The 13,641-nt window shown below is 40.2% G+C and overlaps 1 protein-coding gene across 4 annotated transcripts; it reads left to right on the top strand.

The window, feature by feature from the left end:
- The first annotated feature begins 202 nt into the window (after positions 1-202).
- On the top strand, positions 203-10,203 carry RAB9B (RAB9B, member RAS oncogene family). 4 transcript variants are annotated; one of them, XM_070258390.1, is made up of 3 exons: positions 203-264; positions 5,481-5,547; positions 6,759-10,203. In XM_070258390.1, the coding sequence occupies exon 3, from the start codon at positions 6,801-6,803 to the stop codon at positions 7,404-7,406; it is 606 nt and encodes a 201-aa protein (XP_070114491.1). In that variant the 5' UTR covers positions 203-264; positions 5,481-5,547; positions 6,759-6,800; the 3' UTR covers positions 7,407-10,203. The 4 variants fall into 4 exon arrangements, with proteins under 4 accessions (XP_070114491.1, XP_070114490.1, XP_023489273.1 ...); XM_070258389.1 differs by having other exon boundaries at positions 241-264; positions 5,481-5,574; XM_023633505.2 differs by lacking the exon at positions 203-264 and adding an exon at positions 545-769.
- The last annotated feature ends 3,438 nt before the right edge of the window (positions 10,204-13,641 follow it).

The following is a 13,641-nucleotide window of genomic DNA, read 5'->3' as shown; positions in this document are numbered from 1 at the left end:
TTCTACCCCAGCAACATTCCTGGAAACCTCAGGTAATGCTCTCTGTGTGGCCCTCTAGAATGGTAACTGGTAAGGCTAAAGGACAGTGTGTCTTCTATGCCTGAGCTACAGCTGTGAACCTGTCCTTTTGCATTGCCACGAGAATGTCATGAGTAGTAGCCAGTTAGAGGGCCTGGTAATGTGTTGTGATCATGTATTTCCCTGAGTTATTTGAAACAAGACGACGTCTGTGCTATCCTCTTGGCAAAAGAAGAGCGTCTGGAGGTAAGGTAAATGAGATAGGTCGAAGGGTGATTGCAGGAAATGGGGCTGTGACCCTCGGCTGCAGAGGAGCCAAGCTGGAGACCAATATTTGACGGTCCATTGTCGCTGCGCCTACTAATCGGTGAGAGGAGGAGAGGAGGCCAAGGGCTACCAGGGTTGGACACTGAGCATGAAAGAAGAGTGAGCGAGCCAGGGAGCGTTCTCGACATGCAAGAGCGGGAGGCGCCCACACCGGGTTCCAGGACGCCAAGAAAGGGGCAAGAGGAGGCGGCGCAGCCCCGCCCCCTCCCCCGGCGGGCGCGGGCGCGAGACGCTGCGCGGCGGCAGCAGCGGGCGCGAGCGGCAGCTGTCAGGCCACCGAGGTCCAAGCTGCACTTGCTGCCCCATTGAGGACGAGGAGGCAGCGGGAGTGGTGACGGTGTCGCTGAGAAGCCAAACGGCCAGCACCCAAAGCTGACCTGCCTGGCGCCCGCGGCCCTCTCCAGTCTCTCTCCCATTGTACTGGGTAAGGTGCCGGTGCGTGGGCAGGGAGAGGGGCTCGCGACCGGCGGACGCGGGAGGCCGGGAGGTGGCAGGCCTGTGGGAAGACGGAGAAAGGGGGATCTAGGTGATCCTCGGAAGCACTTGCACCCTGGGAAGGGGGCCTAGGCGCTGCACGGGTCGGAGCTGGGGGGTTAGGTAACGGTAGAAGGGGGCGTTGCTGAGTAATCCAGAGCGGCTGCCAAAGCCGGGCAGAGGCGCAGGGCTCCGTGGGGAGCGGGTGTGGCTCAGTGCGCATGCGCCACAGGCGCTCGTTCTAGGAGCTGCGGGTGAGGTGAGAAGACCCGGGTCCGAGGTAGTTGGAACTATGCGTGACGTCTCACTTTCTAGATCCCCAATACAAACAGTGCTCCTTTCATAGAGATGACAGCATTCCCAGGCACCTAAGGAAGCTTCTTTTCCCTGTACCCTGCTCACTTAATGTCACCCAAACCTTACCTACCTGTTTGTCTCCAGGCAGTCTACTTGGGAAGAAGTGGCCTGGGGACAATGCCAAATAGTTACCTAGTGTGTCTTTGGGGTCATAGCCCCATAGCTGTCGTTGTGAGGAGTGAAAGGTTAGAGGTGAAATTCCACATTGGACCCTTCTAGTTGCATATAGGATATAAATATGGGCATAAAAGTAGGAATAGCGTTTCAGTGGCATAACGGCTGTGGCATATGGACTCAAAGCATGGAGGTAGCTGATAACTAGGTAGTTGTACAGAATGAATACAGTGCGTCAGAGCTTCCCCGCTACGAAACCAACCCCCTCCGCGCCAAGCATCAGGTTGTATTGGAAACAACCTACACCATTTAAGGTAGAGAGTCTCAAAGATCCAATCATTTCTTGTTTATATTGATTTTTACATGGATTAAAGGAAGCCCCGCCCAGTTCTCCAGTGCAATATTTCTGAATATTGTGCCAGGAATCAACAGTGAGTTGAGTAGCCTCAACTAGTGTGTCACCGCAAGATGGGCTTTCCCCACAGCTCCAACCATGGCTTCTCCCCTGTGCAGATTGCCACCAGGGCCACTTTCATCCACTGCTTAGCCCTCCCCTGCTGCTCTTCCCTCTCCCCCAGCCTTGCAGTACACATCCCTGTCAAGACTTGCTTCCAAACAATCTGCACTATGGATTTGAGCATCATTCCAACCATGGCAACCGAACGTACGTTGCCAATTTGCTTTTCTATCTTTCTTCTCTCCATCGTCACGCTAAAATGTCCTATTTTCAAAGGTTCAACCTTTTCCTCATCATTGTACTGCTTCCTCCCTCATCTCCACCCCCAACACCACCCCCAAGCATCACCAACTAAATACGATAGTTTTGATAAGCCTGTGTGGGTGTGGGCACAGCAGATTCAAAAGGTTTCAAGTGTGTTGAAGGACAGGGAAAGCTAGAGAGTATCCGTTAGGTAAATTTCTAATTCACCTTACTGCCCAAGTCTTAGACCCTAATTGGGGAAAAAAAAAAGTGAATAAACTATCCTTAGAGAATGCTTGTTAATCTATTTTGGGGAGTGGAGTAGGAAAGGGAAATTGCACCTCTAGGATATTTGAGTCGATTAAAGCAAGATCTTTCTCTGAATAGGACCAAAATCAGAATAAATCCTAACCTGGTGTGGGACCCATAAGGGATGCATAAGGGATTTGACTTTCCTATTAAATGTACTTAGGCTTATCAAAGAATTTCTTTGCCTATGTAATGCTATCTTCTTTAAGGTTTGACTTAAATTTGGCGTATTCTAGGGGAGGAAAAAAATTGTTTGATTTGCTTTTATGCTGTGCTATTTCTTTTTAAGTGTGTCCTAAAGAATATCACACTCATTTTCAAACAATAATGATGATGATGATAGGGACGATGGGGATCATGATGGGGATGCCAGCACCCACTGAAAACATAAAGTTGAGATAATTATTCTGCTCTTGTTTTTGGTGGGAATGGAGAAATTTATATATTTATTTTTAAAATCTGAGGGGAGGGGAGGGAAACTGGAGTATTTTCACTGACTTTCAACAGGTAGAATTCCTGTTAAGTCCCATCTAGAAAGTAATCCAGATGAGTCCATAACCTCTGCTCTTTAGTAACCTTATAAATAATAGTATTTGGACATCTTACAGAACTGTGGCTCTATTGTACCTTGGCGTCAATTCAGAGGCATTAGTTCTTGGCACCTGCCTAGACAATTAATAAACAAATGTTTATTGATTATCCATATGGAGGACCCTGGTGCTGCATAGTGAAGGGGCCACAAAAACATACACAAACAAGGGCCTTACTATCCAGGAATTTAAAATTTGGTTGTGTAGGAAAGACATACTTGGAAAAAAAGGTTTTGTTAACAAAATAATTCAGTATAATGGTGTTATTTCAACTGTAAATCATGAGCTCTGAAGCTTATATGTTAATTTGTAAACTCCTTGAGGATAAGACCTTGCCTTCAACATGTATGCATTTCCAACAGCGTCTACACCCAGTGTGTGCTCAAGTGAGGAAACTTTGCAAAGTAGATTAAGTAGGGAGAAACTGGAGGCAGGGAGAGGAGAGCCAGGAAACTTTCACCAAAGATTTGTGCAAGGAGATATGGGTCAAAATGAGGATGGTAGCAGAGGACAGGAAAAGGGTAAACCAAGAAAAAATCAGCAGGATTTAGTGACTGGAGGCAAGGAGACAAGCCTAAACTGTATTCATTTCTACCTCCAGGAAACAAATGGGAGTTGGAGACAGCAGAGGAGAGTGGAGGATCACCTTAGTAAGGACACAGCACACAGTAGGCACTCAAATGTGTTCTCAAGCATCAGTAGCAGAATTGGACCAGAAGACCCTTAAGGTCCCTACAACGCTGAGATTCTGTGGTATATACAGATGCTCAAAATTGTTGGGGAACAAGGCTCTCTCAGATATGGAAGAAAGAGAAAAGGAAGAATTGTTATCCTCCCTCAAAAAGGCAGGTCCTTTTTGAGAAGGTTTAGTACCTAGCCACAAGGCACCCACTGGTGAATGAAAGGAGGTGGAGGAGCAAGAAGAACAAAAATCTCAAACCAAAAATTTCAATAAATGCTTACAAATCTTTACAAACTTCCTAAGTTATTCATTTTCCCCCAAATCCTGTGAGTTAAGTGGGGCAGGTATTATCAGCTCTATTTTTATATAGGAAGATATTGAAACACAGCAAGATTCGTTGACCTGCCCAAATTCATAAAATAAATGAATGAGAAAGCAGTGATGAAGACTCTCGTCTCCTGATTGCTGCCAGCCCAGTGCATTTGACACTGAACCACATTGCTTTTCCTCCCTTTTCCCTGGTATGGAGCCTCTGTACCCAGAAGTTATGTGTGCACAAGACCAAGTAGGGAGTGCACAAGCAACTGCAGCATTATCTCAGATAGTTATTAATACTTCATCATTATTCCTGGCGCTGAGTATTTGGTTTCCATATTCTTTCAGTCCTTGACCCATCATTTGAGTTTATCCGCCGCCGGGGAAGTAGAATTAGTGAGTCGTTTAATGATGTGAACACCTGTTTGCTGGGAACTTAAGGACGCTCATTTGGCATGGTCCTTAATACTAACCACCAATTTGTACTTCCTTCTGTTACTTTTTAAAGTGAGAGTTCAAGAGTTCTGCTCTGTAAAATTATCCTACAGATCAGTATAAAAACTAAAGAAGTGTGCTAACGCTTGTTTCAGCTCCATTTAAAGAAATGTTTGTTACTTGACCTAGTTCCAAAGACAGCAATTTGAGAGCAGGAAAAAAGAGGACGATAATCAGGAATTGTAGGAAACTTGAGAATGTTTTAGGCTAGATAGACCAAGAAGGAGGATAAAGCCTATCAATTTAGAAGACATTATTTCATTTCATAATTACTGTTTAGATCTCTAATGAAGCCCTTATTATATGCTGTATCTACATGTGGAAAAATAACATGAGATTATTAAGCAGCACAGATTTCTTAAAAGCTTCTTTATTCCTCAGTAAGAAAAAACACAACAAATCTAGAAACTGTTTTTCCTTTTAGATCAGTACTCTTGATGCTGCTTAGCTAAGACTCTTGCCATAATTAACTATAATGCTAAATGAAGTTGTGTTTGAATTTCATAAAGCCAGCTAAATATTAAACCTGTGCTCAAGACAGATGATCAACATTAATGAGTAAAATAATTAGCCAAGAGACTATATTATAAACAGGGAATCCCCAAACATAATTTTTCTTCTGTGATCTTGTGGAATCAATTGCAGACACAGCCTTGAGGCAGAGTGGTGAGTGCCTTTGTAACTTTTTTGGAGATGGGAACACTGGTAGGTATAAAGGGTAGGAGTTTCATCTGTGACTTAGAATTTCAACATATCTTAGACTCCTCCGTACTTTCCCTTTCCTAAATATCAGCTACCTTGAATATCATCTACTTTCTTTGATTTACTTTTACTTTGAATGGAGAGACAATATAAAACTTTAAAAATCATATAAAGTACACTCACGTTAAGACAAGTTAAAGCTCTTACAACAAAATTATTTTTTCCATGTTAAACACTTGTCGCGTTTTGAACTCTTAAGTATATTTGTGAAAAGCATCCTCTGTAGGTAAGTTGAAGTTGGTCTGATTTTTTCCTTACTCGAGTGTATTTATATAGATAGCCTTAATTTATTTTATTATAGATTTTTTAAAATGATGTTTCCCAATCTGTTTTTTAGAACCCTAAAAAGAAGGAATAAAACAACATCAAGAAAAAGACTAACATTGTGACAAAGACCCAACGGGGTAGGTTCCTATTTTATACTCAACTGGGTAGGTATATATTTTATATTTTTGTGTTTGATCTCTTAAAATGAATATTTAAAAAAATAAATGATTAGTACATATGCACACCAACATAATTTTAAGGACTACTGAGATTTTTTTTCAATTACATTTCGAATGTGTATACCTCCGGAAGCTCTTTTATATGTGCTCTTTTGATTCATGATTAGTTTTCATCTCCTTGGGTCTCTGGCATAAATAACACCCAATTACCATCATCATTACTGAGTTCCCACAATGGACCTAGTGTGAACATACCTAACATAATCTAGTGCAAGGTAGTTTTTCAGTAAACATTTCATCTTTTTATTTTAAGATAAATTCTAGGTATTCCATGTTGTGGAGGCAACAAGAAGGGTACTGTATAATTATCACACTTTAGAGTTTACAGTATGTTTCTGTTGGTACTATTATGGAATTAGAACCTAAATTCAAAAATTAATAAGCTATTCAAGATTTTCCTCCTGAGTGATAGGCTGTTATAATAATGGTACCAGTCAATAATCATCAACTTAAGGGCCATTGTTCCATGAAGAAACGATTATCGAAGATCCTTTACTTGTTAAGGGTATCCATTCTAATACCCTTAACTATTATACCTGCAAGTATATAATACCCGCAAATATAATGGGGACAAATGCCTGAAGAAACTTGACCTTTTTCTCTTTTCCAAGCTCTGGGGTCCAGTCTAGTTCTGGGGTCTACTGACATAATCAAGCTTCCAGCTTATACAGCTTTCTCTCCTCAATAATTCTTGGGTCCTTCCGGAACAGACATCAAAGCCCAAATAACTTTCACTCTATTTACCTCTTGTTTGGAACTGTCCAAACCAGAAGCTGATGTGGTTACACATTTGAGTGTCATTCCTGTTCTAGGCTCTCTCCCCTAGAATAGAGTCAGAACTGAACCAAATTACAGCACCATCTGCTAGTCCATTTACCCATGGCATTCAGCCATTTCCCTGGCACAGGCAAGAGACTTCAGAAAAACAAGACCTATATTCCCCCTTATGCAAAACTAGTTTTATTCCTTCTGCTGTACTATATTGTTTAATGAGCATGAATCAAAAGAAGTTAAATTAGAAGTCCTCACAATTCAGGGAAATTTACTATGAAGTTGATTTCAGTTTGAGGTTTAACTGTTTTCCCTCTTACTCTTTCTTTTATTTTCAGGTTCTCTTGGTTATAAACTCCTCCCCATCTGGTGCTGCAACAATGAGTGGGAAATCCCTGCTCTTAAAGGTCATTCTCTTGGGTGATGGTGGAGTTGGGAAAAGCTCACTCATGAACCGTTATGTAACCAATAAATTTGACTCCCAGGCTTTTCACACCATAGGGGTAGAGTTCTTAAATCGAGATCTGGAGGTAGATGGACGTTTTGTAACTCTCCAGATCTGGGACACTGCAGGGCAGGAACGTTTCAAGAGCCTTAGGACACCCTTCTACAGGGGAGCAGACTGCTGCCTCTTGACCTTCAGCGTGGACGACCGGCAGAGCTTTGAGAACCTTGGTAACTGGCAGAAAGAATTCATCTACTATGCAGATGTGAAAGACCCTGAGCACTTTCCCTTTGTAGTTCTGGGTAACAAGGTAGACAAAGAGGATAGGCAAGTAACTACTGAGGAGGCGCAAGCCTGGTGCATGGAGAATGGGGATTACCCTTATCTAGAAACAAGTGCCAAAGATGATACTAATGTTACAGTGGCCTTTGAGGAAGCCGTCAGGCAGGTGTTGGCTGTAGAGGAACAGCTAGAGCATTGCATGTTAGGTCACACTATTGACTTGAACAGTGGCTCCAAAGCAGGATCTTCATGCTGTTAAAAGTAGGAAGCCTTTTAAAAGTGTGCCCCAAATTGCTCAGTCAGTAGTGTAAGAATAACTGTGCCCCTCTAAGAGTGCACACATACACAAAAGTGTAAGAGATAAGGTTGTGATTGTGAATCAGAGCCTTTCAAATTGAAGTTGTAGGGCGATTTAAAAAAAAAAAGCTTTATCAAACCAAGTGTATTTTGTGTGATTTCTGCTATTTCCTTCTTGTGTGTATCGGGACGTTTCAGAAAGCTTTAGTCCTGAGAAATTTAAATATTTTTCAAATCACAATTTAAACTTAGAACCCAGCCGCATGAAGGAGTTAACGAGCTACAGCTATCCCTTAAAGCGTTCCATTAATCAAGTAACAAATGTCACCATTGACTCTTGCCAGGCAGTTTCTGACATTTCTGCTAAAGGGGAAAAAAATAAGACTCTGAGCTGTATTGCAATAAAAATAATAATGCAAAAAAGGATGTCCTAAGTTTGAATTATAAAGAGGTTGTAATGATTAGGAATGCAAAAGTATAGTGATGTACACCGCCTTGTTTAAATCCTTATGTATGGTTTGCTTCCATCAGAGCTTTTTAAAAAATACCACCTCAATAGGAGATACACTAATGACAACGGAAATTCATTATACTCCTTGTGTTTAAAGTAACAGGGTACTAGTGAATGGATTATACTTAAATATGCCAACCACTTTTTCAAATAAACGGTTGGTCTGCTTTTACTTCATAAATCTACTTTCGCTGCCCAGAGATGTTGCTTCTCTGACAACTTCTTATCAATTTAGTGATGCTGCTTAGTATATGGCTTTGGATGTAGTGCTCTCTGCTCATAATTTTGATGGTCCTTTGATCCACCATGCTGTGCTCTCAGAGAAGCCTTCAGAAAAGCTTGGGGGATAATGGGCTTTTCTTGCAAGGTTTCTTAAGTCAAATATTTATTGTAAAAGAAGGAACTGATTTCTTGTATGTTGCACTGTATATTCCTCTGGCCAAACTAGGACATTGAAAGTAACAAGAGAGCAGACTTTCACCCAGTGTTAGAATGAATTTCTCATCATTAGACTTGTCCAACAGTGGAATGGACTGCCTTAATAGTGGACTCCCTTCCAGTTAAAATATTCAAGAAGATGCTGTATGACCATCTGTTACAATGCCATAAAAAGACTTTCTATACTGGCTAGATGTTTGGTTTAAGATCCCTTCCTTAAACCATGTTATAGTTAGATATATTGTAAGACAACAGCCAAGACTATGGAGAAGAACTTTGAAGTTTTTCAAACTATTCTGGGATCAGCATTTAACAGCAACTACATAGCTCTTTCTTTTGCTTTTGCACTATGGCAGGAAAAAATCTTGAGCTCTGAGTAATCATTATGTTCCCTGATATAAACACCCTAAAGATACCATATTAAAATACAAAAATTGTCTGTCAAATTTTGATCACATGACTGCTATCTATTTACTATATTATGAATGCCTAGTTCCTGTTGGTTGATCTGTTTGTCCTGCATAGCCTTTAATCTGTACTTTTGAAACATCTATAATAAAAATAGTGACCCAAAGTAGTGAGGGACAGTTAGAAATGACCCAAAAAGAAACCAAGGTCAGGGAGGGGGCAGGAGGTTTCACAGAAATACAGCCTAGAACTCTTCGTTGTATCCACATATGGAATCAGCCTTACACATGGGACCTAATGTGCTTTAAGAGCTCTGGGACTTTTCAGCCACATAGACAAGTGGAAGATGGTATTTCAATCTAGTCACACTCAGTATTTCTAATTTAACTATAGTCGTGACCCCAACTAACTTTGATGCCAGAAGTCAAAGCCAGAACTGGGACCCCACCGCTCTTAAGTATTGGTCCCTATCCTGCCTATGCCTATAGCCAGCCACACTGGTTTCCAAGTTCTACGATCATCTTGCTACAGTCATGTTAGGGTGAAAATCTGTATGTCAGAACTGTTAAATGCTAATTGTTTTTAAGTGCATGAGACCCGGGGCCTTCTCTTTCTACTTGCACTCTGCTTATAATAGTTTCCATTTGTAGATCTCAGGCCTTCGTAAAGACCTTCATCCACTCACAGAAGTACTTGTCACTATTAGAATGGCATGTGATCATTTAAGTAAAAAAGTTACGAGGTTCTCCCATTCATAGGCCTCCTCTCCATCCAAGACAAGTGTTAATTTTGTTGACAGGTCAACTGAAGCCCCTTTCCTCTTAATCATACCAATTTTTTTTCTGTCAAATCATTACACAATATCTTAATGAAAGCATTTAACATTAAGTGACAAAAACAGTGGCATTTTGGTGAGTAACACTCAGTGGGGTGCTGACGTATAGTTTAGGTAAGATTAAAAAACACCAAAGGCTGAAATCTGTGAGTACGAGGACCTGTGCATATAGGCTTAGAAATTGTGTACGCTAGAATGTGCAGTGCAATATTTCCAGTAGGTTTTTTTTAATGAACACTAGATTTTTTGAATAAGCTATTTCTAATTGGAACTATACTGTTTTTCAATGGCCCATTAAAGCGTCATACACAGTATTTAGTTTATTTTCATGTATTGGGCTAACATTCAGGGGGCCTCAGATTCCCTATGTCTTCAGTGGATTGACGAATTTCAGGTTAATTTGTGCCTGCCTCAGCCATCTCAACTTTACCCTGAGGTATTCCACAATCCTCTTGTTGCAGGTGCTGCTAAAAACTCAAAATTGTGTATCAGATATTTTGTTTCAATTGTAAAGTATCATCTGTGTTAAAGTGAATAAAAAGTGCATTTTGAATAACCAGTATACAATGTTTGTGCTTCGTCTCTCCCTTTCTCTTGTTGAGCAACTGGTGGGCATGACAGACAGTAGTTCTCAATCAAGTCACTCTTTCAGGCTGCTCTGAATGTGGCCTCTGGATCGTTTTTTCACGCGGTACTCCAAGCAGCCACTACCTTCTGATCAAACAGGCAGTGTTCTACTGACTGGAAACAGACTCAGAAGACTAAGGTGGGAGGATTCCTTTTGTGCTGCTTTATAAGGCATGAAGAGTATTGGGACCGTGAACTGGTTCTTGACTCTCCACTTTATTTCTTCATTATAGCTTAAAAAAAATTAAACCATCACAAAATATAAACAGAATATACAGATTTTCTTTATTTTCTTGACTGGTGTACTGTCCTCATCTTAGGAAAACATGAAAATATAGGCCAAACAAGTCAGAAACTCAAGGATAATTTTGTTAAATATTCTGTTCTCTTGCTTCTCACATACTGGAATTTAGATACTTGCATTAGCATTGAATGGCTTGAATATACATAGTGGTGACTTTTAAATTATGGACACAAGTCTCTCCACAGCACATCATTTCATTTCATTGATTTCATCTGTCACAGATTTGGCCTTCTTCTCCCCTCCTTCTACTTTTGCCTATAGAAACTTTGGGCAGTCAAAATCACAGGAAAAAAAGATTTTTTGCCACATGTACTGTTTTCATCTCTGAACATAACCGTTCAACAAATTATCAGACCATGCTTCAAATACAGCACCCAAAATCCTTTTGATTAGGCTATAATGATGCAATTTTTAGGCAATAGAAGATCATAGATTCATACGCCTCTTAGAAAGATTTCCTCGTGCCAGGCCTGGTGATGTAGTGATTAAGTTCGCACATTCCGCTTCAGCGGCCCAGAGTTTACCAGTTCGGATCCTGGGCACAGACCTACACACTGCCCATCAAGCCATGCTGTGGCAGCATCTCACATACAAAATAGAGGAAAACTGGCACAGATGCTAGCTCAGGGCCAATCTTCTTCACCAAGGGGGGAAAAAAAAGATTTGCTTATCTGAAACTAATATTTTAAAAGCAGGAAACTAGCTTTCTGTCTTTGCAGTTTTTTTTGCCTGATTCATAGCCCAGCAGGAAATCTCCTTCTCTTGATGTCTTAAGAAATAGTATAGATTCTCATTTTTTGGAAATAGTTTGGCTGTGGTCCTTCCAGAAAGTGGAGAGTGTGGAATAGACGGTTTCTCTTCAATTCTGTAATAGAATTTTTAAAACACACCAGAAAATCGAGGCATCTATTTGAGTAATTTCAAGATGGGAGTTGAGGTGGGCGTCTCTACTTTCATTTGAAATACCTAAAGTAGTTCTAACTGCCTTTTTTTTTAACCTCAGTGATCCAGATAATCATTTCACTTTTTCTCTCCTTGCTTTGGAGATGTAGGATTCATTACAGTGGAGTGCTTTTCTTACAGCTGATTTTAGACCAGGCAAACTGTGATACATACACGTTTTGATAAAATGTTAATATATGTGCATGATTTTTTCAAAAGTGGTCTCTTTTTTCCCCCTGGCTTTATTGAGGTTTAATTGACAACTAAAAATTGTATATATTTAAGGTGTTCAACTTGATGATTTGATATACATATACACTGCGAAATAATCACCACAATCAAGGTAATTAACATATCCATCACCTCACAGAGTTACCTTTTTTTCTTTGCTGTTTTTTAAATTTCCTCAAGTTACCATCACCAATAAAGCTCTCATTCTTTACTTCTTTCTCTTTAAGAGAAGGAAGGGATAACAATAGAAGCTAGGCATATTTAAAGAATGAAAGGGGGGCCGGCCCGGTGGTGCAGCGGTTAAGTTCACACGTTCCGCTTGGGTGGCCCCGGGTTCGCCTGCCGGGATTCCGGGTGCCACGGGCCTGGCACCGCTTGGTGAGGGTGTTTCCCACATAGAAAGTAGAGGAAGATGGGCACGAATGTTAGCTCAGCGCCAGGCTTCCTCAGCAAAAAACGGAGGATTGGCAGCAGATGTTAGCTCAGGACTAATCTTCCTCAAAAAGAAAAAAAATAAAAAAGATTGAAAAAAATTTCATTAAATGTGCACTTATTGATATTTTGCAAGAACTACTAAGCAAGGATCTGCCTTTTATTTTGCTGGTGAAGGTGGTGATGCTTGTGTGAGTATTTTTTTTGAGGGAGTGAGGGGTTGCTTAGTGCTTTCCCAGTGAGAATAAGCATCTTCACAGCTCAAGATGTAAAAGAATTGTCCCGTTTAGTCATATAGGAACTGCTGCAGTTTTCTGTGAGTCTTCACAAATCGCTTTATCTTCTCCAAGGCAACAAAGAGAATTTTGGTTCTGCCATATTTCGGTGTCTTTTTAAATGGTAGGTGTTGTGAGTGCAAGTATGTGTATTTTTGAGTAATCTGTCAATTCCGTTCATGCTCTATGAATTATGGGTAAATGCGGAATGAGTCTCACTATAGCAGTCCTGAATTTTAACCAGACATGCCACCCTGTGCTTCTTGTACTTAATTGATTGATAAAAAGGAATTGAGAAACACTACCTTAATGAAAGAAAATAACTCTTAATTCAACACTAGCTGTATTGATTAAAAATACAAATCATGCCTTCTTGTGGTGCTTTCGTGAGGAAGCAAGAAACAGACTTATCTCTTCTCATTTCTCTTTCATTATTCCTGACTGCCTTAGAAACAGCACATCTGAGGGTGTGTCCTGTAATATAGTGCTCACTGTGGAGTCACTGATAGATGAACAAGTGTTGGTATAACCTGTGAATCGTCTCTTTTCCCATTTGTTCCCACAGGGAAAACAGTGTCATCAGTAAATACTTTAAGACTTTTTTTTTTTCTGATTACAAAAGTTACACACATTCATGGTAAAAACGAACAAACAAACAAACAAACAAAACTCTAAGGAACAAAAGAAACAGAAAAGCAAGATAAAGAAAATAAGTCATCTGTAGTCCTGTTACCCTGAGGTAACCAGATTTTTCTTAATATTACTTTTGAGTGCATATTTTAATATATTTATTATTTAATGTACTTAATAAAGAAAATTGATGTCATACTGCACACACTGTAATCTTTTTCACTTAATATATACGGAACTTTTCTCTAAGTGCTTATAGATTCTTCTAGGGATTGTATTTAGTGCTTGCATAACATTCTATTGAAGGATATATACACTTATTGCTAGACATTCAGGTTGTTTTCCAACTGTCTCCTTTATATAAAATATAGCAGCGGTGAACGTCCCTAATATTAATCTTAATTGACATCTCTGTTTATTTCCTATAAGTAAAATTTCTAGGTCAGAGAGTATGAATATTTTTATGGCTTTTAATATATATTGGCAAATTGCCCTCTAGAAAGTTGTCCTTAAATCAACAGCAGTAGAATAAGAGGAGGTCTATTTTTCTAAACACTCAGTCAC

The sequence above is a fragment of the Equus caballus genome, chromosome X, assembly GCF_041296265.1.
Source record: "Equus caballus isolate H_3958 breed thoroughbred chromosome X, TB-T2T, whole genome shotgun sequence".
In the NCBI taxonomy this organism is placed as follows: Eukaryota; Metazoa; Chordata; class Mammalia; order Perissodactyla; family Equidae; genus Equus; species Equus caballus.
This window is presented reverse-complemented; position numbering and strand designations above follow the sequence as displayed.